General features: G+C 47.6%; 3 protein-coding genes across 4 annotated transcripts in view; 1 reads left to right on the forward strand and 2 right to left on the reverse strand.

Moving 5' to 3' along the window:
* LOC309364552 (uncharacterized protein) overlaps positions 1-24,799 on the reverse strand; it is a 419,096-nt gene that overhangs the window by 201,689 nt on the left and 192,608 nt on the right. The gene's annotated exons all lie outside the window — the stretch shown is intronic.
* On the reverse strand, positions 1,973-12,267 carry LOC309364638 (zinc finger protein 213-like). Its single transcript, XM_081902330.1, has 6 exons — positions 11,878-12,267; positions 9,782-10,383; positions 8,035-8,164; positions 6,953-7,038; positions 3,930-4,056; positions 1,973-3,250 (listed from the first exon to the last, which is right to left on the reverse strand). The coding sequence occupies exons 2-6, from the start codon at positions 10,196-10,198 to the stop codon at positions 2,211-2,213; spliced, it is 1,800 nt and encodes a 599-aa protein (XP_081758456.1). The 5' UTR covers positions 10,199-10,383; positions 11,878-12,267; the 3' UTR covers positions 1,973-2,210.
* On the forward strand, positions 12,495-24,025 carry LOC309364613 (uncharacterized protein). Of its 2 annotated transcripts, none has more exons than XM_081902276.1 (6): positions 12,495-12,606; positions 15,841-16,429; positions 16,660-16,774; positions 17,988-18,064; positions 18,962-19,088; positions 22,150-24,025. In XM_081902276.1, the coding sequence occupies exons 2-6, from the start codon at positions 16,007-16,009 to the stop codon at positions 23,259-23,261; spliced, it is 1,854 nt and encodes a 617-aa protein (XP_081758402.1). In that variant the 5' UTR covers positions 12,495-12,606; positions 15,841-16,006; the 3' UTR covers positions 23,262-24,025. The 2 variants fall into 2 exon arrangements, with proteins under 2 accessions (XP_081758402.1, XP_081758403.1); XM_081902277.1 differs by having other exon boundaries at positions 12,495-12,595; positions 15,837-16,429.

Below are 24,799 nucleotides of genomic sequence, written 5' to 3' on the forward strand. Positions count from 1 at the left end.
CAGAGCCTAGGACTTGCTGATCGTAAGGTTGGTGGTTCGAATCCCCGCAATGGGGTGAGCTCTCATTGCTCGGTCCCTGCTCCTGCCAACCTAGCAGTTCCAAAGCACATCAAAGTGCAAGTAGATAAATAGGTACTGCTCTGGCAGGAAAGTAAACGGCGTTTCCGTGCACTGCTCTGGTTCGCCAGAAGCGGCTTTGTCATGCTGGCCACATGACCCGGAAGCTATACGCCGGCACCCTTGGCCAATAAAGCAGGATGAGTGCCGCAACCCCAGAGTCGGCCACGACTGGACCTAATGGTCAGGGGTCCCTTTACCTTTTAAGGACCAGGGAACTGTAAATGCTTTCCTTTGCACTGTGATGAAGTAAGTATGAAAGACTATATTTGAGTGACAGCGGCAACCACTGGATCTCAGGTTCTACCTGAGACCACACCTTTCCTGTGACATACCTATGATGTATTGATTATGCTTTTGGAAATGTATGAAGGGAAACTTTAAAATACTTATCTATCCATTGTTTGGGGCTTTTGGCTGCTTCATCTTTGTGGTAGTGGGAAGTCTTGTTGCAATAATTAAGATCATGCCACCGGGCCGCCGTTTGGCTTCTATGTCCTGGCTGAAGTCTCTCGCTTGTGACCCCCGACCAGAACCTATGGGAGCCAAGGTTAGGCAATTGTGGGGTGCTCCAATGACTCTCTCTTTCTTTTTCCTCTTCTTTCACGACCCATCATAGCAGAGTAAGATTGTCTTCCATGGACATGGTCTCATCAGTGAGCCCATAAGTGACTGTGGAGGCCAATTCTGGTTCCTGCCCTTTTCCCTTATGGGGTATTCAAGAGGCCATATAGAGTCCTTACGTAGGTTCCCTATTGGTAGGAGAAAAGAACAGAGGCCAACCAGAGAATATTGAGAAACAAAGCAACTAGTAAGCCTGATCTTTATTGATCTGTTGCAATAGGGTGCCCCCTTCACACGCAGGAAAGGAGGATGACCCCAGAATCAAGGTGTGCCTGCCCTTATATATACATTTTAAATTCCCTGCCCTGGAGCTGAAGACCGCCCCTCCGTACATCATACATACATCACAGAAGGGGTGTAACCTAAGATCCCCCCCCACATACCTACATCACAGAAAAGACAGTCTACAGCGGAAATCTGAATGTGTTTTTTCCTGTCTGCCAGGTTATCTGATTGCCTTTCCTGATAGTCTGTCACCCATTAAAATGCTGATTACTCAATTCCTGAGACAATGGGAAGGCTCCCTGACCCCCTCCCTCCTTGCAGAGAAAACGTTTGGTCAGTTTGGGAATCAAAAATGGTTTCAGGTTGGTGTTCCTGTGCTGATCCATGTACCACAGGGGTGTGGGACTTGTTTGTCTCTTCCCAACAGCAAGGGCTGGCAGACCAGCTGGCTGGGCTCCCTTGCCCGCTTGCTTGCTTCCTGCAAGGCCACCTTAGTTCCTGCCACCCAGCACCCCCTGGCCAGCCCCAGAGGCACCATTCGCCTAGGGAGCTTGTAGCCAGGGCTGCTGCAACAAACAGCTGCGCAAGCCTTTGGGAGGCAGAGACGCAGGAGGGCATCCGAGGAGGGAGCGAAGGAAAGAGGGACGGAGGCCAGTGTTGCCTGTGGCACCCCTGAGCATCCTTCACGGCACCCCAGGGTGCCAGGGCACACTGGTTGAAAAAACCACTGCAGAATAGACTTTGTTTATGTCTTCAGGCTGTCAACTGTACAAAACAAATTTTACTACACTGTGGGCTTTATCAACAAGCCAGGAACCAATTCATCAAACCTATCTTGGTGAATTCGTCTGGTAAGTCTGATACCTTTTATCTCAAATATCTCCTTGGAAGATAAATGACATAACGGTGGCTGTGGCAAAATTCCTCTCGCGGGTAATAAGAATTAGAAATTGACATGCTCTGGATAGATAGATAGATAGATAGATAGATAGATAGATAGATAGATAGATAAATAAATAATTTATACCCCGCCCATCTGGCTGGGCTTCCCCAGCCACTCTGGACGGCTTCCAAAAAAATATTAAAATACAGTAATGCACCAAACATCAAAAGCTTCCCTAAACAGGGTTACCCAGAAATGTTTTTCCTGTATCTCGGCTATATTTTGTTTTCAAAATTGATTTTGAGGGTCTTTGGACTGTAATAAAGTAAGTTTAGTGCTCCCACTACAGCTTTTATCACATTCACTTAGAGGGTTTATCCACAGCATGGGTTCCCAGATGCACAGTCAGGCCATCACTCCCACTAAAGCTTTCTCCACACCCTGTACATTGATATGGTTTCTCCTTGGTGTGGGTTCTTTTGTGTAAAGTAAGGTGGTAATTGCGACCAAAGCTCTTTCCACACTCCAAACATTTAAAGGGTTTTTCCCCTGTGTGGGTTCTTTGATGTGCAGCAAGGCCTCCACTCTGGCAAAAGCTCTTTCCACACTCCATGCACTTGTGAGGTTTCACTCCTGTGTGGGTTCTCTGATGCACAGTAAGGTCACAGTTCCTATGGAAGCTCTTGCCACACTCCATGCATTTAAACGGTTTTGCCCATGTGTGGGTTCTTTGATGTGCAGCAAGGCCTCCACTCTGGCTAAAGCTTTTTCCGCACTCCATGCACTTGTGAGGTTTCACTCCTGTGTGGGTCCTCTGGTGCTCAGTAAGGTCACCACTCTCATGGAATCTTTTCCCACACTCAATGCATATAAACGATTTATCCCATGTGTGTGTTCTTTGATGTGCAGTAAGGCTTTTACCATGTTTGAAACTCTTTTCACACACCATACATTTAAACGGTTTCTCCCCTGTGTGGGTTCTCTGATGTAAAGTAAGATGGTCACGTCGACTGAAGCTCTTTCCACACTCCATGCATGTAAATGGTTTCTCCCCTGTGTGAGTTCTTTGGTGCACATTTAGATCCCCACCACGACTGAAGCTCTTTCCACATTCTAAACATTTATGTGCTTTCTCCTCTGTGTGGATGCTGTAACATATACTAGATTGTGATTGATACTTATATGGTTCACCACGCACTGGACATGTCTTCCTGCTGTTTCCTTTGAGATCTTGCGAATTCAGGGGTACATGGACATCAATGTCCTGAGTCGTGGTGGACTTCTCTTCCCCATTCATTGACTTCTGGGGTGCTTCTTGATTGGCAAACATCTCTTTCCATGCTTCATTCTCTGATGTTGCCATGGATGTCTCACTAATATTCTTATTGTTCTGCCTATTACCTGTTTTGGGGGAGGGAGAAAAAGAAAATGTGTTTCAATTGCAAGGCAGAAGCAGATTCTCGTTATGGATCGAGCCCAGTTCTCTGCTTCTCCGATTCTATCGTTTTCAAGCGTCTCCGCTTCCTTCTCCCCAAGCCCTGCTGAATCTGAGGTTAGCTTCTGAATATGCTACAATCTCAGGACGACACCAAAATTCCTGCTCCACCTCCCACTTGCTGTTGTTGGGATAAATTATAAAGAGACGTTCCTACACTGGAGGTATCCCTCTCAGAAACCTAACAGAAGACTTGATATGGTTAGTCAGCAGTCAAAGAAACTATTAGAGGCAAGAAGGCTCCCTTCAAAAAATTGAAGTCTTGCTCAAATGAAGAGAACGAAAAGGAACTCAAATTCCGGTCACAAAGAGGGCAAGCAGACACCAAAGGATGCTACAGAAGACTTTCTACGACAGCCTTTCTCCACCTGTGGGTCCCCAGATGTTGTTGAACTACAACTCCCATCACCCCTAGCTAGCAAGGCCAGAAATCAGGGATGATGGGAGTTGTGGTCCGACAACGTCTGGAGACCCACAGGTTGAGAACCGCTGTTCTATGAGCTTCTGGTCCAGGATAGCCTGGCAACTGTCGACCATCTCTGCACTGCACAGTTTATCTTAACAAGGGGAAGAGGGGGTCCTTACCCAGAGAGACCAAGTTCCCATAATTCTCCATCGTGACCTCCCACTGCAGGGCTCTTTGGCCAGGATCCAACAGAGCCCACTCCTCCTCCGTGAAAAACACAGCCACCTCCTCGAAGGTCAGTGGGCCCTGGAGAGAAAAAAAAGGGTTAGAAAATATTTGCTCCTCGTGACTGACGTAGAGAGAGCTGTGATTCTGGCATTGTACGCCTCGATGACTCGTTGGGTTGCTGGGGTTTATGCGGGCAGAACTCCAGTGAAGCAATAAGAGCACATCATAGAAACATAGCCCCATAGAATTGTAGACTTGAATGGGACCTCCCCAATGGTCCTCTAGTCCAGGAATCTCAGTTTAAGCTTCCATGACCGAGGAGCAACCTCCAATACGGAGGTTTAAAAGTATTCACCAAATGTTGCCTCCACACATGTAGTAATATATGTTCCATGTTTCACGTATAGGTAAAGGTAAAGGACCCCCCAGATGGTTAAGTCCAGTCAAAGGTGACTATTGGGTTGCAGCGCTCATCTCGCTTTCAGGCCGAGGGAGCCGGCATTTGTCCACAGACAGTTTTCCAGGTCATGTGGCCAGCATGACTAAACCGCAACTGGCACAGGGAGGACCGTGACGAGTGCCAGAGTGCATGGAAACGTCATTTACCTTCCTGCCGCAGCAGTATCTATTTATCTACTTGCACTGGTATGCTTTCGAACTGCTAGGTTGGCAGGAGCTGGGACAGAGAAACGAGAGGTCACCCCGTTGTGGGGATTCGAACAGCTGACCTTCCGATCAGCAAGCCCAAGAGGCTCAGTGGTTTATACCACAGTGCCACCCTGGTGCCTTCATTCACGTATAAAATGAGATGGTATCTCTAAGCTTCTAAACAGTTTTTAAAGCCCAACAGCTTGCTCTTAAGTCTCTCTCTGTGACTCTTACTACTACTACTAATAATAATAAATTTTATTTATACCCCGCCCTCCCCGGCCAAAGCCAGGCTCAGGGCAGCTAACACCAATAAAATTACAATAAAAACATAATGAAAAAAACAAAATAAAGCCATTTAAAATACAGGTTAAAATGCAATTTAAAATGCAGCCTCATTTTAAAAGTAGCCGATAGATCAAGACCATAAGGGGAGGGAAACATAATGGTCAGACTGAGTCCAAACCAAAGGCCAGGCGGAACAGCTCTGTCTTGGAGGCCCTGCGGAAAGATATCAAGTCCCGCAGGGCCCTAGTCTCTTGGGACAGAGCGTTCCACCAAGTCGGGGCCAGTACTGAAAAGGCCCTGGCCCTAGGTGAGACCAATCTAACTACCTTGTGACTTGGGACCTCCAAAGTGTTGTCATTTGTGGACCTTAAGGTCCTCCGCGGGACGTACCAGGAGACGCGCTCCCGTAGGTACGTGAACCCTAGGCCGCAAATCTCTCTTGCAGCAAGCTCTTCTTGGTCTCCTCTCTTTCCTAAAACATTCTTGTTCAGTGGTTTGTTTGCATTTTCACAAACACACAGCACTTCTCTCTGAACACAGGACTGAGAAAAATGTGGGATGACTGTGGGAGACTCACAAGTGCAAGGACAGGCTAAGCCACCCTGCTACACGGTAAGTTCTATAACCAGGGTGTCTCTGGACCTCAAATTAAGACTCATGCAAATAATAATATTTAGAACTTACTGGACTCCAGTCTGCTCGTTTATAAAAGGACTATCTAAGACATCTAGGTGCTGGAGATGTGACAGGGATTAAGCTGACGTAAAACATATGTTTGTACAATGGGACGCAGGTGGTGCTGTGGTGTAAACCACAGAGCCTAGGGCTTGCCGATCAGAAGGTCAGCAGTTCGAATCCCCGCGATGGGGTGAGCTCCCGTTGCTCTGTCCCAACTCCTGCCCACCTAGCAGTTCAAAAGCACGTCATGTGCAAGCAGATAAATAGGTACCACTCCGACTGGAAAGTAAACAGAGTTTTCCGTGCGCTGCTCTGGTTCGCCAGAAGCAGCTTAGTCACGCTGACCACATGACCTGGAAAAACTGTCTGCAGACAAACGTCGGCTCCCTTGGCCAGTAAAGCGAGATGAGGGCCCAATCCCAGAGTTGTTCGCAACTGGACTTAACTGTCAGGGGTCCCTTTACCTTTACAATGTCCTACATTGAAAAACTTTTGGCAGAAGGTAATAGAGATAATCAGCATGAGTGTAGAGGAAAATGTCATTTTGAATGATATACCCAACACATGGAATCTAACAAAGGGGCAATATGAGCGGACTCTCCTCGCTCTCACTGCTGGTGTTGATGAACTGGAAAAATAAAAATGCAGCTCCCTTTAACGATTGGATTGAAGATTCATGTTTATAAATACCATATTAGGTTAGCGTCTGGTTAACTACACTAACAATTCCCCACCCCCACCCCTTTTTGTAATGTAAACTTCTTTTCCGTGTCTTACGTACTTTTGTACTTCTTTGTTTCTTCAATAAATAATGTAGAACACACAAAAAATTGCCCTGCTGTAAGACTTTAGGAAATCAGCCCTGAGTGCTCACTGGAAGGACAGATCCTGAAGCTGAGGCTCCAAGACTTTGGCCACCTCATGAGAAGACAAGACTCCCTGGAAAAGACCCTGATGTTGGGAAAGATGGAGGGCACAAGGAGAAGGGGACGACAGAGGACGAGATGGTGGGACAGTGTTCTCGAAGCTACCAGCATGAGTCTGACCAAACTGCGGGAGGCAGTGGAAGACAGGAGTGCCTGGCGTGCTCTGGTCCAGGGGGTCACGAAGAGTCGGACACGACTAAATGACTAAACAACAACAAAGACTTGAGACTCCCTGCAGCTGCAATCTTGGGGGGGAAAGGGAATCTTTTACATTCCGCTTGGTCAGAATAAACCATTTCCTTAACACAGGTCCCTTTCCATCTGTTGTGATTCTACGAAGGAAGCAGATATCCTTGGAAAGGGATCAAGGAGCACATCCTTTCAAGCCCTGGCCAGCACCACTTCCCAGATCCCATGTTTTTTCCATCTCCTACCTGACCAGGCAACTGAACGAACACCATTTCTTCTTTGTCACACAGTAAGGAAAGGCTGGGATGATCTGGAAGAGGAGTTTGGCTGCCTATGAGCGAAAGGAAAAAAGGAAGCAGGTAGGATTTTTTTCCTGCCTCCTGTCACCTGCCCCGGTTCGCAACCCGAACTGCCTGGGTATACTTTGCAGGTATACAGCTTTGGAATCAGGGTGGGTTGGATTTAAATCAAATCAATTTAAACCACGATTTAAATCACTAGTCAGTAAGACTTGATTAAATCTTTTTTAAAAAACAACACCACTCATTCTTGCTGTTATAATCTTAATATTTACAACCAGATGAAACCTCACAATAATTTTGGCTTCTCGCAGTGAGGGAACCACCAGGAGGCCCTCGGCGCTGGAACTCAGTGTCCGGGCAGAACGATGGGGGTGGAGACGCTCCTTCAGGTATACTGGGCCAAGGCCGTTTAGGGCTTTAAAGGTCAGCACCAACACTTTGAATTGTCCTCGGAAACGTACTGGGAGCCAGTGTAGGTCTTTCAAGACTGGTGTTATATGGTCTCGGCGCCTGCTCTTGGCACCAGTCTGGCTGCCGCATTCTGGATTAGTTGTAGTTTCCGGGTCACCTTCAAAGGTAGCCCCACAGAGAGCGCGTTGCAGTAGTCCAAGCGAGAGATAACCAGAGCATGTACCACTCAGGCGAGACAGTCCGCAGGCAAGTAGGGTCTCAGCCTGTGTACCAGATGGAGCTGATAAACAGCTACCCTGGACACAGAATTAACCTGCGCCTCCATGGACAGCTGTGAGTCCAAAATGACTCCCAGGCTGTGCAGCTGGTCCTTCAGTGGCACAGTTACCCCATTCAGGACCAGGGAGTCCTCCACACCAGCCTGCCGCTTGTCCCCCCAAAACAGTACTTCTGTCTTGTCAGGATTCATCCTCAACCGCCATCCATATTACACCCTTCATCTGGAGCAGAATTCCCCGGTTAGTCATGGAGGCAAGATGGTTTGGGCCTATAAAACCACCCCCCACCCCCGAGACCGTGATCAAACCAAAAACCCACTCCCAATTCCTCCTTACTCAGTGAAGGGGAAGAATCTGTTCCACTGCCCTCCGGAATGGCTCTCCAGAACAGCTGCCTCCTCCTGGTGACCGGCGGGACCTTCTCTGTGTCGTAAAATGGAAGGCCCCCATTTTTCAGCCTCTGGATCTGAAATAAAAATGGGGATCCTGACGCAGGGAAAGGGATTAGGAAGAGGCACCCTGACTTCATCACGGGGGTGGGGCACACCAAACATTTGCACATTCTATCCTCCCCTTGGGGAGTTTAGCTCTTACAACGAATTCATACCAAAATAGCTGGGAAAGAGATTTCAGATGGGGAAACTCCACCGGACTGTCGAAATGGGATTTGGCATAAAAAGTGTAATGCTTTGATTCCGGTGTGGAAATTTGCTCCTTTTTTTTTTATTTGGCATGTGTTACTGAACTTTATTTTCTTTTATTGTAACAGACTAATGGGGCCGGGGCGGGGGAGGAATTCCAGGAAGTTGGACTAGATTGGGCATCCCCAAACATGGCCCTCCAGATGTTTTGGGACTACAATTCCCATCATCCCTGACCACTGGTCCTGTTAGCTAGGGATGATAGGAGTTGTAGGGCAAAAACATCTGGAGGGCCGAGTTTGCCTATGCCTGATGACTCTTTGGCAGGGTGGATTTGATTTAAATAAAATGGATTTAAATCACTAGTCTGTATGACTTGATTTAATTTTTTTTTTGTTTTACAGAAAGACTCTTTCTTGCTGGTATAATCTTAATATTTACAACCAGATGAATGTTTCGTTTTTGGAATAATAAATTTTCAGAGTAGTTTTTACAGTTACATTAAAAATTACTGATTTGGTTATACTATTAGAAATACATGGACAGATGGTTATGAAATTATTGTGAGGTTTAATAAGTTAACTGTTTATATTTGGACAACTTTTCTGCTGCACTTAATCACAATTTAAACCATTTATTTAACTAAACTATTTAACTAAAACAATAACATTATGGCATGTTTGTTAACTGATGTGGTTAAACATTTTTTTTTAAAAAAAAACCAGACTGAGTTTTAGCATGAAAAACTTAAAACAAATCTTTATTTCCTTTGGACTATAATGTAACTTAAATAGAAAACTATCTTTAGAAAGATTTTTCCTCCAAAAGGATTTCAATTTGAAAATCCGATTTAAATGAAAAAGTCCGATTTTTTTATCATTGATTTTTATCCACCCTGCTATTTGGCTCCTTCCCAACTCCAATAATAATAATAACAACAAACAACAACAACAACAACAACAACAACAACTTATTTATTTTCCCGCCCTCCCCAGCCGAAGCCAGGCTCAGAGAGGCTAACAACAGTAAAAGTATCACAGCTTACATAAAATCACAATCAATTAATTGAAATACATTCTAAAATCAATTCATTCTAAAATCAATTCAGAGTCAAATTAATGGCAACCATTGGGCTAGAGTTCTATGAGGATTACAGAAGGAGGGGGGTCAGGCTGCGCCCTGACCAAAGGCCTGGTGGAACAGCTCTGTCTTGCAGGCCCTGCGGAAAGATGTCAAGTCCTGCAGGGCCCTAGTCTCTTGTGACAGAGCATTCCACCAGATCGGGGCCACGGCCGAAAAAGCCCTGGCTCTGGTTGAAGCCAGTCTAACCTCCCTGTGGCCCGGGACCTCCAAGATGTTTTTGTTTGAATACCGTAAGGTCCTCCGTGGGACATACCAGGAGAGGCAGTCCCATAGGTACGATTTAAAGAAAGTGCTCTCACCTGCTCCTTTTCTTCCTGCCTCTTCTCTTCCACCTGACTCAGGAGGAAGCCTTCTGCCAGGGCCACCGCCTGGGAGCTGGTCTCCGCTCCACACTCCCTGACCCAGCTCTCCATCTCCGGGGGGAGGATAGTCAGGAACTGCTCCAAGACCACCAGGTCCAGCATCTGGGCCTTGGTGTGCTTTTCCGGCTTCAGCCACTGGCAGTAGAGGTGGTGGAGGCGGCTGCAGACCTCGCGGGGGCCCTTGGCCTCCTGGTAGCAAAACGCCCGGAAGTGTTGGCGCTGGACATCTGAGCTGGCATTGCCCTCGCCCAGGATCTGCTGCACGTTCCTTTCCCAGACCTCCCCAGTGCTCCCAGTCTGGGGGACGTGGGGGTCCTTTCCTCCCCAGGGAGCCACTGAGTCTGGCTTTTCCATCTCTCAAAGTTCCCAGAAGGAATCCAAGGATTGCCTTGTTTTTGCTCCCAAGCCAAAGGCTGCTGGAATTTGATTGGCGTTGGAGGGGAGGGCGTCGATGTCTGGCAAAGTTTGCAAGCCCCCGTCTTGCACACGCCTCAGGGAAGGATGCTTTGCTAGGAGCGAAGGGTGACCCCGGCTGGGACCTGTAAAAAACGGCAGAGACTTATAAGCAGCCGAGAGACATGGGGGAGCAGTGGAGGCAGTGTGGTGTAGTGGTTAGAGTGTTGGGCTTGGACATGGGAGACGAAGAAGAGGAGGAAGAATAATAATTTACTATTTATACCCCACCCATCTGGCCGGATTTCCCCAGCCACTCTGGGCAGCTCCCAACAGAATACTAAAAACACGATAAAACATCAGTCCTTAAAAACTTCCCTAAACAGGGCAGCCTTCCGATGTCTTCTAAAAGTCAGATAGTTGTTTATTTTCTTGACATCTGGCAGGAGGGCATTCCACAGGGCGGGCACCACTACCGAGAAGGCCCTCTGCCTGGTTCCCTACAACCTCACTTCTCCAGTGAGGGAACTACCAGAAGGCCCTTGGAGCTAGACCTCAGTGTCTGGACTGGTATACTGGGTATACTGGGCCAGGATTAAGAAGCCAAGAAGAGTCTGATGATCAGGCCAGTGGCCAACACGATTCCTGTGGGGATCTTGAAAGCAGGATCTGAGCACAAGAGCCTCTCCTCTCCTGTAATTTCCAGCAACTGATACTCCGAATTATTGCTGACTTCCACTTGCTCACTTCAAAGGCTTTGCATGGTGTTATGTACTGAGTTGAATAGGATCCAAACTGCAGCAGTCTGATTGGTCCTAGAACAATAGGCTCCAAAAGGCAGCAGTCTGATTGGTCCTAGAACAATAGGATTCAGAATGCAGCAGTCTGATTGGTCCTAGAACAATGCAACAGTATGATTGGTTAGCAGGAACCACCCAATCATGCTCCAGATAGAAGTGAATCCACAACCTGATTGGCATACAGTAGAATTCCAGAATTAGCCAATCATGGGCAGCCCATTGTGTAAATAATGTATATAAAGCAGATACTTTGAGGGGACTTTCATTCCTCCTCACCAATATGAGCTGAATAAAGAGCATGAAATCACTTTGCGACTCTGAGTATAGTTCACATGTCAACAAGGAAGTTCTAGGCCCTGCAACAGAACCTTTCAATATCTCTTCAAAAATTCCAGTTACAGATAGGTAGCCGTGTTGGTCTGCCATAGTCAAAACAAAAAAAATTCCTTCCAGTAGCACCTTAAAGACCAACTAAGTTAGTTCTTGGTATGAGCTTTCGTGTGCATGCACACTTCTTCAGATAACTTCTTCAAAAATTATTATTCTTACGTAATCCGCCAGGACAACCCTGATTTCTTTGTCTTTCAGGGCCTGGTGACCTTTGAGGAGGTGTCTGTGCAGCCAAGAAGCCCACTTAGGTTTTCTCTCCCCAACCTCAGTTGCATTTGCCCCCCCCCCACCTCCCTTGGAGGAAGAGACAGCAGGGGCTGCTGGAGAGAGAGGTAAGTCCCAAAAGTGATTCTTCCCTCTCTCTCTCTTGGCAGAGTTAAGCCCAACGCAGCCCATTAAAACTTGGACGGATTCCCCCCACAAACCAGCAGAGATTGAATTTCTACTCACAAGAGTTTCAGGAGTTGCAGCAAACAAGACAGTTAAAAAAAAGAGCGAAGAAGGAAAAAGGAGTTAGAAAGGAACTTGGCAGGAGAAGTATTTCCTTTTGGAGAGATTTGATTCCCAGGTTCTGATTCCTCGCCTCCTTCTTCCTGCAAGGCAGAAGAGGGAGGGAGCCTGCTAAGCCCCGCCCACTTGGGAAACTTGACCTCAGGGCTCGGGTTAACCCTTCCGTGCCCGCAAGGTGAGTCAGCAGCAGCTGCCTACTGCAATAGCGCCCTGATTATTTTTTGGATTTATTTATTTTTTGCAGGCGGGGAGGAGATCCCAGGCTCGTTTGATGTTCTGCGCGCCCCCTCCGTTCCTCCGGTGCCACCCTCCCCTCCTCCTTGCACGCCTCTCCAGGAACCCAGCCTCGCTCGCTTTAACCCCTTCCTCGCCGCGGACCCACACAGAGAGGTCCTCCCCCCCATGACCCACCCCCGCCCACCCCCGGGATCACTTTGCAAAAGCCGCGCCTGCAAGAGGACTTTGCAGCTGGGGGCGCATAGGGGCGCCGCTGCGCTCTGGCGCGGGGCTCTCCTTCTGTTCCTTCCCTTGCGACTTTGGGGGGCGGGGTTAAAGACACCCCCCCTTGAAGGGGTCTCCCTCTGCAGATCACTTCCTGCTCGCACCCCCTCCACTCCCAGGCATCGTTTGGGAAAGTGAGGAGGGTTTGCGCTCCTGGGTGAGTGTGGGGTGGAGGTCTTGTGGGGGGGGGTTATGGGGGGGAGGGGAGGGGTGCATCCCAGGAATCTTGCATGCAGAAGTCCGCTCCCCTCTTTCTCTGCCTGCTGCCACCCCCACGTCTAGCTAAGGGTCCGCCGCGGCTGCAAAACGCACCTGGGGCTTTTTTGATCAAAGATGCGAGGAGAGATTCCCTCTTTTGGAGCCCAAATACGGTTTTCACATACCGGTACTGTATTACATATGTACCAAAGCCAACACCATTTCTTCCCCATACATTTACATTTCTATTTCCTCAATCCATCATATTATTCTTTTCTCCTTCCTCCCACTTCCCTCCTCTCCCACTCGATTTCCCCCACATTATACAATTTACAATAACCTTTGCATTCTACAACCTTCTCAAATCATCTATATATTCTTATTATCTTTCCCTACTAATTTTTCTTCCGTCCAGTACTTCATGTTTTAATCAAGGCATATTAGCATATCTTTTTTTGAGCAAGATTTTGCCATATATTCATCAAAACATTTCCACTCCTTTTTAAATTTTTGATTCGACTGATTTCTTATTATAGCAGTTAATTTTGCCAAAATTAAATATTCATTTAGTTTACAAATCCATTCCTCCTTTGTGGGTATAGTTTGTTACTTCCACCTATCAGCAATCACTATTCTGGTGAAGCCTTAGCTTACTGGGCATTCATTTGCCCGCTTACCCAGGACCGAGGAGAGTACCAGGGAAGCACCAGGGAAGCAACTTCTTCTTCGGAGAAAAGAGTTTATTGAGATCTGCGCAGAGGCAACCAGTGGAATATCTTCCAAAAACTGGCAGCCCCTATACTGTGTTCAGCAAGCATTCTTATACCTGAGAGCATACATTTGTCTCCCCAATCAGCTGGCAAGACTACAATTTATTACCTTATTTGGCATAAGGCTATATGGCTAGCTAAGCCTCCCCTTTTCTCCCTTTTATGTGTGTTTTTCTTCTTCTTGCATTTCTGAAGCGGGAAGCACAAAACAGGAAGCAGCTCCTGGCCTACAGAGCTGAAGCAAATGCGGTTTTTGCTAGCTGCTTAACCACAACTGCAGCCCTTAGCTTGAAGCCTTATAATATTGAGATTAACCCTTCCCTCTCCCTTCACTCCCTGCTCTTCTTTTGGACAACCTATCTCCTAGGTTCGTCCTGGTCGCTCAGATTTATAATCCTGGAGGAGAGCAGTAAGGGCCATAACACGAGGCCCCATCACTAGCAGCTGTACTTGCATATAGAAAAATCCCCCCCCCCCGTGGTATCTCATCATCTATCAATCCAAGGAGATATATCTCTGATTTCTTTGTTATTGATATTTTCAACATCTTTAGTTCTTCGTGTACTACTACCCAAAATTTCTTAATTTCCTCACACTTCCACCACATATGTACTGTTGAGCCCCTTGGTCCTTGCGGTGCAATTAGGATCACAGACTTGCAGCGTTGGAAGGGACCTCGCGGGGTCATCCAGTCTAACCCTCTGCAGTGCTGGCGTCATAAGGAAGGGGGGCCCTGGCTGAAGTGGGGGAGATCGCCTGCTTGGTGTGCAGAAGGTTCCCAGGTTCAATCCCTGGTGACCTTTCTAGGTAGGGCTGGGGGAGGGAGCCCTGAGTCTGAAACCCAGGAGAGCCGCTGCTGCCAGTCAGTGTGGGCAATTCTGAGTTCAATGCACCCTGGTGCTCTGGGCTCAGGATAAATGGGTTGCTGTCTATAGTGTGTCAGGCCTGCGCTCTGGCAGGGAGAGCAGACTGGTGGAACCAGGTCCAAGGAAACAACGCCCTCCTTCGACTGCAGAGCTTTTGAGTTACACAGAACCCCTCATCAGGCCGGATGTCTTAAAGAAATAGTCTTTCCTCTTCTGCATCTCACACCTGTCTTTGGATAGACACCTCTTCGAGTTCTCTCCATGGTTCTCTGCTGTTTGCTTCCTGCACCCGTGTGGGCCTTGCTGCTGAAATAAATTAATGACTCATAAATAGATTATATGCATGCATTGGACACTTCAGCTTTCAAGTCTAATGAAGTGTTGTTTTTTCTTTTCGTCATGATCTCAGTTTTTGCAAAGGACTCCCCCAATTGTTTTATTCCTCCTCTGGTTGATTTTCTCTTCCCTGTTCTTTGTCCTAAATTGAGGTATCCTTTGACTTGCTCTGTTTCGTTATTTTCTAATTGTATATATCGTTCTCTTCTTCAACCATTACTTTAGCCTTCGCTGCCTTCAGTCCAACCTTTCCTGATTCCCCATTTAGTTCTTTCAGGTTTGGTGCTTGAATCCTGCCTAAGATCTTCCCTTTGGTTGGACTCTGTGAGAACAGAATGCTGGACTAAATTAGACCCCTTTGGTCAGGAATCCTCTTGTGTTCATTTCTTGCCATCCTTGTCAAATTTTAGCTATTAACAGCTACATCAGACAATAACAACAAAGGGAATATTTCTAACTGAGGAGGACACAGGCAGAGGGCCTTCTTGGTGGTGGCACCTGCCCTGTGGAACGCCCTCCCATCAGATGTCAAGGAAATAAACAACTACAGTGGTACTTCGGGTTACAGACGCTTCAGGTTGCAGATGCTTCAGGTTACAGACTCCGCTAACCCAGAAATAGTACCTTGGGTTAAGAACTTTGTGGCGGCAGCAGCAGCAGCAGGAGGCCCCATTAGCTAAAGTGGTACCTCAGGTTAAGAACAATTTCAGGTTAAGAACAGACCTCCAGAACAAATTAAGTTCTTAACCCGAGCTACCACTGTATCTGACTTTTAGAAGACATCTGAAGGCAGCCCTGTTTAGGGAAGTTATTAATGTTTGATTTTTTATTCCATTTTTAATATTCTGTTGGGAGCCACCCAGAGTGGCTGGGAAAACCCAGCCAGACGGGTGCAGTATAAATAAATTATGGTTATGATTACAGTGGTACCTCTGGTAAAGAACTTAATTCGTTCTGGAGGTCTGTTCTTAACCTGAAACTGTTCTTAATCTGAAGCACCACTTTAGCTAATGGGGCCTCCTGCTGCTGCCGTGCTGCCGGAGCACGATTTCTGTTCTCATCCTGAAGCAAAGTTCTTAACCCAAGGTACTATTTCTGGGTTAGCGGAGTCTGTAACCTGAAGCATCTGTAACCTGAAGCGGAGTCTGTAACCCGAGGCACCACTGTATTATGATTCCATGGCTCTTTCTGAACTCTCGGTGTTTTCCTTGTTTTTCCCCCCTTTCAGGTAGCAGCTCAAGCCTTTCGCCTGTGAAGTATTTCCCAGAGAAAGCTGTTTGGAACAGACCGCCCTGTAAAGCCAGCCACTAACCCCCTTGCCTCCTCCTTGCCTTGGGAAGGAAAAGAACCTTTCGTGCATGAAGGTATTTGAGGGCCCTTTCTGAGCACAGAGAGAAAATGGAGGTGCCAGGAATCTCCCCGGGCAACAAGGCGTCAGGGAAGGACCCTTCGGCCACCCAGGCTGGAAGCAGCGGGGCATTGTGGGGAAAAACAGGGCAGAAGACCCTAGGTGGGGAAAATGCCCACCTGGATGCTCAACGCCTGCACTTCAAGGAGTTTTGCTACCAGGAAGCCGAGGGTCCCAGAGAGGTCTGCAGCCGACTCCATCACTTTTACCGTCTGTGGCTCAGGCCGGAAAGGCACACAAAGGCCCAGATGCTGGACCTGGTGGTCCTGGAGCAGTTCCTGGCTGTCCTCCCCCCGGAGATGGAGAACTGGGTCAGGGAGTGCAGAGCCGAGACCAGTTCGCAGGCGGTGGCACTGGTGGAAGGTCTCATCCTGAGCCAAGCGGAGGGGAAGAAGCAGGTAGAGGAGAAGCAGGTGAGAGGGTTAAATCTTGGTGGTTGCAAATGGCAGGTGATTGAAGGGTCTGGTATAGGGGGAGGCGTTCTGGGAGAGATTGGGGTCCCCACGCTTTATAGGTCCCAAGCCAGCACTTGGGCTCAGAGACGGACAGACAACCACAAAGATTTAGAAATCTCCAGGGGTTCAAGGAGTCTTAGAAGCAAAGCTCCTCACCTGCATCTTCTCTGCCTGGGGTTCCATTTCAGGTGGAGAGGACTTCAGCCATAGCAGCCATGGCAGATTTCTCTGGGGTAGAAGAAACCCCATCGGACACTGGACTGAGGTCAGTGTTAGGGGGGACCCAGCAGAAGGTTGATGGAGGTAAGAATCAAGGGGACATATTTCAAGTTGGCCAGAGGGGTGGGATTGGGGAGGGAGTTAGGTGAGGTGGCTGCACGGCTGGGGGCTTGGCTAGATGACCTTTGCAGTCCCTTCCATCCTACTATTCTATTATTCTCTCTGTATTTTGTGGTTTTGTCCTTTTTTTTATGCTGCAAACCACCCCCTCCAATATCTACAGATGAAGGGTGTTATACAAATTTGATAAACAGTAATTTTGAAAAATGCTCTCATAAATTGAAAATGACTAAAAGGTTGTTTTTTTAAAAAAATACATGTAGCATTTCATTTCATGGATCAAAATCAGACTCCCCCCCCCCCCCCCGTTCTTATTTTTGGGGGACCTTGGGTTCACATATTTTATTTTAAAAGTTAATAAACTGTTTCCCAGCCTGAGCCCATCAGAGCCAAGTAGAAGGTGAAATTAAATACACAAAAACTATTGAGAACAATTAAAGCTGTTCTTACAGGCTTACAGTTAATGTCCATACATGACCAGGAGGGTCACTCCTCAGGGAAACCCTTCTTAAACCACAACAAAATAGTCTTCAGGATGCAGAACCTCGACACCATGGACTTGTATTGGGTCTACTCAGAGTAGACCCATTGAAGTTCATGGACCCGCCTAAGGGCACATTCACATCCTAACATTTAAAGTGCTGTGATACCACTTTGCACAGTCATGGCTTCCCTCAAAGAATTATGGAACCTGTAGTTCAGTACGGTGCTGAGTCCCCTTTCCCGTCACGGAGCTACAATTCCCAGAGTGGTTTAACATTCCATCCGTCTATACAGGGTACTCCGGGAATTGTAGTGCCGTGAGAGCGTCCTAACAACTCACAGCACCCTTCAGCTACAGTTCCCAGAACCCTTTGCGGGAAGCTGTTTAAAGTGGTGTAATGCCACTCTCAATACATATTGTGAGTGTGGCCCAACTCAGATGCATTTCCTTCCTCTAAGTAGGATCAGCATTTTGGATCCGGCCCCATGATGCTGGGGGCCTGATTTTGGCTAGCTACTGATTCCAGAGGCCTGGAGGCGCAAGGCCCGAAATCTAAAGCAGCCATCTTGAACTAGGCCCAAAGCAAACGTGGAGACAGATTTTACTTCAGCCCACAAACTGAAGTGCCAAATTTATGTATTTTCTAGAAGAAAAGGACAAGCGCCGCACCCTCACATCCTTTCTCTTCCCCAGGTGTTGGGATGGCAAAGGGACTTCATTCTCTTCCTGCCCGAGTGGAAATGGAAGTGGCACACTCTCCACCGGATCAGGTCATCATTGCAGAGATTTGTTTGTTTAATTCCATTTACAGGCAACCGCCCCACTTATGCTGAGGTTGCGTTCCCGGGTACTGCGCATAGACATGAGCACAGTATATGCCAGGAAGCTAAGTTGGGTCGGAATCGAGTACGCCCTCCCAGAGTTAACGCTGAATACATTACTTCTGGACAATGCGCCACCGTAGCCGCTGGAGGGCCATGAAGATTTGTGTCCTGGTCTTTTTAGACTCTTCTACCCATCGCGGGTGGCGCTGTGGGTTAAACCACAGAGCCTAGGACTTGCCGATCAGAAGGTGGGCGGTTCGAATCCCCGTGACGGGGTGAGCTCCTATTGCTCGGTCCCTGCTCCTGCCAACCTAGCAGTTTGAAAGCACGTCAAAGTGCAAGTAGATAAATAGGTACCACTCCAGCGGGAAGGTAAACGGCATTTCCGTGTGCTGCTCTGGTTCGCCAGAAGTGGCTTAGTCATGACCCGGAAGCTGTATGCCGGCTCCCTCGGCCAATAAAGTGAGATGAGCATCGCAACCCCAGAGTCGGCCACGACTGGACCTAATGGTCAGGGGTCCCTTTACCTTTACCCATCTGAAACAAAAAGGGCACATTGGTTGCTAGATGTGAAATAGTTTGGCATTGTTTTCAGCTCTCCTACCCCACTGTTTGAGGCACCTAGGTGGCCACTGTGAGAACAGGATGCTGGGCTTTATGAGCCATTGGCCTGATCCAGCACGTTCTTCTTCCGCTCTTGAAAACTGCCTGTTCAGAAGACTTTTGACTACCACTGACCAGCCTCCAGATCCTACAGGAGAACCTCTCCTCCACCTTTTACTGTCTTTCCCCCCTGAATTCTTGTGTTATTCAGTAGGACAACCTGTTTCCTTTGTCTTTCAGGGCCTGGTGACCTTTGAGGAGGTGGCTGTGCATTTCGCAGAGGAGGAGTGGGCTCTGCTGGATCCGGCCCAGAGAGCTCTGCACAAGGAAGTCATGGAGGAGAATTACGGGACTCTGAACTCTCTGTGTAAGGCTCGCTGCTCTCCCCTGGCAGACAGACACAGAAAGGAGGGATTTCAGCCACTCTTTTCCTGCTTCATTCATTGCACTGTTTGAGCAGAACAACAGCAGCATGCTCATTTTTTATTTTAAATTAAGATACTTGCGCAGCTGACCACAGTACCCCATTACTTCCCAATTGGATTATTGCAATGAAGACGACTCAGAGATTTCACTGGGCCCCAAATGCAGCAGCCAGATTACTGGCTGGGGTTACCCGCAGATCTTAGGGGAGCGGGTGGCGCTGCGGTCTAAACCACTGAGCCTCTTGGGCTTGCTGATCAGAAGGTTGGTTCAAATCCACGACGGGGTGAGCTCCCGTTGCTCTGTCCCAGCTCCTGCCAAGCTTGGAGTTTGAAAGCACACCAGCGCAAGTAGATAAATAGGTACCGCTGTGGCGGGAAGGTAAACAGCATTTCCGTGCACTCTGGTTTCTGTCACTGCGCCCTGGTTTAGTCATGCTGGCCACATGACTTTCTGTGGACAAATACTGGCCTCCTTGGCCTGAAGTGAGAGGAGCACTGCAACCCCATAGTCGCCTTTGACTGGACTCAGCTATCCAAGGGTCCTTTACCCTACCTGCAGAGCTCATATAACCCCTGTTTTGAAACAGCTGTATTTGTGACCAGTTCTTTTCTGGGTCTAGTTGAAGGTCCTCGTGTTAGTGTTTATAAGCCCTAAACCAGGGCTGGCCAACTCCCAAGAGACTGTGATCTACTCACAGAGTTAAAAACTTGCAGAGATCTATCCCTTCTTTAGGGGTTCAGGTCATGCTTGCTAAACTTTTTTTACGAAAGTGGGAAAGCACAGTTTTTTGGGGGGTACAGGGCTAAAATGTTGAGCTTTTTTAGGGGAGCCAAAGTTGTTGAGCTTCTTTGGGGGGAGCCACTGATCTACTGGTGATCTACCACAGGCATCCAGTGATCTACCGGTATATTGTGATCTACCTGTTGGACATGCCTGCCCTAAACAATTCAGGTTGCAAATACAGGAGAGACCACGTCCTTCCCTAAAGACCCTCTTGGGTGCTGAGACCACCAGAGGGGACCCACTTGGTGGTTCCTCCACACTCGAAGGTGGTGTGGCCCCCTAAGCTGTGGGACCTCTTGCACACAAAGGTGTGTCAGGCACCTTCATTATACAGCTCCCAGAGAAGGCCTCTTTGCCTTGGCTTTTGACACTAGAGGTGTGCGTTTTTAAAAGGTAAAGGGGACACCTGACCATTAGGTCCAGTCGTGACCGACTCTGGGGTTGCGGCACTCACCTCGCTTTATTGGCCGAGGGAGCCGGCGTACAGCTTCCGGGTCATGTGGCCAGCATGACTAAGCCGCTTCTGGTGAACCAGAGCAGCGCACGGAAACACCGTTTACCTTCCCGCCAGAGCGGTACCTATTTATCTACTTGCACTTTGACGTGCTTTCAAACTGCTAGGTTGGCAGGAGCAGGGACCGAGCAATGGGAGCTCACCCTGTCATTGCGGGGATTCGAACCGCCGACCTTCTAATCGGCAAGTCCTAGGCTCTGGTTTAAACCACAGCACCACCCGTGCCCCGTGTGTTTTTAGGACCCACCTAATTTCTGTGAGTTGTTTGAAAAAGAAAAAAATTAACAGCGAGGCATCGTTGCATCCTCTCTCAATCTGGAAGAACTGCAAGGTGTCTTGCAGTAAACAAAAAGAACCACACAGAGTCAGAAGATCCACAGTAAAAGGGAAAACTTTAATGAGGAAAAAAAACCACCTTCGTTACAATATACAAGCAAAGTGTGTGTGAGAGATAGAATAGGAATTGATCTCTCCTGGCTCAGCATGACCTGGACATAGTCAAAACAATATTTGTATCAGAAATTAACCTGCTGGAAGCTTCCAGAATCTTCCAGCACTTTCTAGCACTTTCCAGTTTCTGCCCTGAAAGAAATTAGGTATGACAGTTTTGGCCCTTTCCTTGCAGTTTTTCATTATTACTTATTGATTGCCTCATCGGGAGTATCTTGAGAAGGGGTCAGCAAACTTTTTCAGCAGAGGGCCAGCCCAGTGTCCCTCAGACGTTGTGGGGGGCCGGACTATATTTTGGAAAAATAATGAACAAATTCCTATGCCCCACAAATAACCCAGAGATTCATTTTAAATAAAAGCACACATTCTACTCATGTAAAAACACACTGATTCCTGGACTGTCTGCAGGGCTGATTTAGAAGGCGATTGGGCCAGATCCAGTCCCCGAGCCTTAGTTTGCCTACCCATGATCTTGAGGCACAAAACGCAAAATCTGAAACACCTTACAAAAAGACAGCTGTAGTGTAAATAATAATAATAATAATAATAATAATAATAATAATAATAATAATAATTTATTATTTATACCCCGCCCATCTGGCTGAGTTTCCCCAGCCACTCTGGGCGGCTCCCAATCAGTGTTAAAAACAGAACAGCATTACATATTAAAAACTTCCCTGAACAGGGCTGCCTTAAGATGTCTTCTGAATGTCAGGTAATTCTTTATCTCTTTGACGTCTGATGGGAGGGCGTTCCACAGGGCGGGCGCCACTACTGAGAAGGCCCTCTGTCTGGTTCCCTGTAGCCTCACTTCTCGCAATGAGGGAACCGCCAGAAGGCCCTCAGCGCTGGATCTCAGTGTCCAGGCTGAACGATGGGGGTGGAGACACTCCTTCAGGTATACAGGAACCTAGGCCGTTTAGGGCTTTAAAGGTCAGCACCAACACTTTGAATCGTGCTCGGAAACGTACTGGGAGCCAATGCAGATCTCTCAGAACTGGTGTTATGTGGTCTTGGCGGCCACTCCCAGTCACCAGTCTAGCTGCCGCATTCTGGATTAATTGCAGTTTCCGGGTCACCTTCAAAGGTAGCCCCACGTAGAGCGCATTGCAGTAGTCCAAGCGTGAGATAACTAGAGCATGCACCACTCTGGCAAGATAGTCCGCGGGGAGGTAGGGTCTTAGCCTGCGTACCAATAGCTACTTGACAATCTGAGTCTCTGATTATCTCTGATTATCTTTCTTTATTCCTGCAGATGGTGGGCAGGAAAGGGAAGGGAGAAGGAAAGCTGGATCAGAACAACCAGGGAAGATGAATTCTGTCTGTTCCCAAGAAATCCCACTCCCACAAGTGTATCACAAAAGAGAAAAAGGAAAGACTCTGTGTTCAAAGCCGTCTATCTTTAGCACAGATCAGATGATCCATGAAGGGGAGATGCTCTTGATCTGCTCGGAGTGTGGGAAGAGCTTCAACCGGAGCACAAACCTGACTCGGCACCAACGGATCCACACGGGAGAAAAGCCGTTTAAATGCTCTGAGTGCGGGAAGAGCTTCAGCCAGAAGATGAACCTTATGCGACATCAGAGAGTCCACACGAGGGATAAACCCCATGAGTGCTCGGCGTGTGGGAAGAGCTTCAGTCAGAGCACAACCCTGAAAATACATCAGAGAATCCACACGGGGGAGAAACCGTACACATGCTCTGAATGTGGGAATAGCTTCCGTCAGAAGATAAATCTCACCAGGCATCAAAGAGCACACGTGAAAGAGAAACCCTACAGATGCCCCGAGTGTGGAAAGAGCTTCAGCCACAGCTCAAGCCTCAATGACCATCAGAGAATCCACACGGGGGAGAAACCTTACAAATGCCCTGAGTGCGGGAAGAGCTTCAGCCAGACCACCAGCTTTGCGTACCACCAGAGACTTCACTCTAGAGGAAAACCACACCAATGCCCCGAGTGCGGGAAAAGCTTCAGCCATTGCTCAAACCTTAACGAACATCGGAGAATCCACACAGGGGAGAAACCGTACGAGTGTTCTGAGTGCAAGAAGACCTTCAGCCAGAAGATAAACCTTGCGAGGCATCGAAGGGTACATACAGGGGAGAAACCATATCGGTGCTCGGAGTGTGGGAAGAGGTTCAGCGACGGCTCAAGCCTTAGTGCCCATCAGAGAATCCACACCGGAGAGAAGCCGTACAAATGTGCCGAGTGTGGGAAGGGTTTCAGCCAACTCACCAACTTCACTTACCATCAGAGAATCCACACGGGGGAGAAACCCTACGAATGCCCAGAGTGTGGGAAGAGTTTCAGCCAGAAGATAAACCTTATTAGACATCAGAGAGTGCACAAAGGGAGGGCATCCTGAGAAGGATAGAGACATCTTTGGGATGCGGAAGGCACATGAGAAAGATATGAGGGTGACTTTCCTCTCCGGTGATTCACACGGAGGCAACGTATTACAAGCAGAGTGGAGCTTCTCTGGTTTTAAGAGAGAATCCATAAAGGGGAGAAACCTAAGCTTGGTGAGAATGTAGAAAAACCTGAATGACTTTTGTTTTGTTATGCTTTCCCCCTCGGTCCATTTTATCAAATAAATCTGTCCTCCTAGTAAATATTCTAGCCAAGCCACCAGAGGGATAGATGAATACTTACAAGTAGCCTTTAATCAGAAAGAGAGGGAGGAATGTATCTTTCAGCCATTAGCTGTTTTCTAGCTATGATATCGGAACTTGCTTTCTACAATGCCATGAATGCTTTAATGCACGGGTAGGCAAACTAAGGCCCGAGGGCTGGATCCGGCCCATTCGCCTTCTATATCTGGCCCGCGGACAGTCCAGGAACCAGTGTGTTTTTACATGAGTAGAATGTATGCTTTTATTTAAAATGCATCTCTGGGTTATTTGTGGGACATAGGATTCGTTCATATATTTTTTCCTTCAAAATATAGTCCGGCCCACCACGTTGGTCTGAGGGACAGTGGACCGGCCCCCTGCTGAAAAAGTTTGCTGACCCCTGCTTTAATGTGACATTGTCACGGCATGACAGTGGTTCCTGTTTGGCTGCCAGGGTTTTGAGAGAACAATGAGAATTGTGACAGGTCAATATAAAGAGGTTAGCAACAGCAGCAGCAGCAACAACAACTTTATTATTTGTACAACAACAACAACTTTATTATTTGCACAACAACAACAACTTTATTATTTGTACTACAACAACAACAACTTTATTATTTGTACAACAACAACAACAACTTTATTATTTGTACTACAACAACAACAACAACTTTATTATTTGTACCCTGCCCGTTGGACTGGGTTGCTCCAGAACAGGATAGAATGATACGAAATGCCGGGGATTGACCATTCGGGTCCCTTCCAACTCTACAGAAGGCCTATGATTCAATGAATTTATTAACTGTGGATGGAGAGAATTGTTAGAGGACATTCGGCACAGAAACATGTGTGTATACCTTTAAGAAGTTTCTGGGATTAATTGGCTGCAGGTGACCGTTGCTATAAAGGAAAAAGCTGAGTTTTGTTGCTTGCCTGCAGGAATAACATCCACCAGAGTTTGTGTTTATTTGCTTAGTAATAAAGTCTTCGTTTTAGTTTGGGTTTTTACACCTATGTCTCCTGGAGTCACTCTGTCCTCTGCCACTGGCTGGAAATCCCCCTCCAATAAGAATTCCTCACTCTCGAAACACGAAGATCTGGGCACACCGCCAGTGAGACTGGTTGGAGGGTCAACTCAAGGCCAACAAAAGTGAAACAGCTTCTTGCAAGAATCGCTTCCACGTGGTTGTGATGAGGACATGTAGCTTAGACATGTAGCTTTCTTATTATTATTTTTATTTCGTACCATTTATACACTGCTTTGTAAAAAGCCTAGGAGTTGTGTGTTGTT

Source organism: Podarcis melisellensis (genome assembly GCF_964234715.1).
Source record: "Podarcis melisellensis genome assembly, chromosome: 2".
NCBI classification, from domain to species: domain Eukaryota; kingdom Metazoa; phylum Chordata; class Lepidosauria; order Squamata; family Lacertidae; genus Podarcis; species Podarcis melisellensis.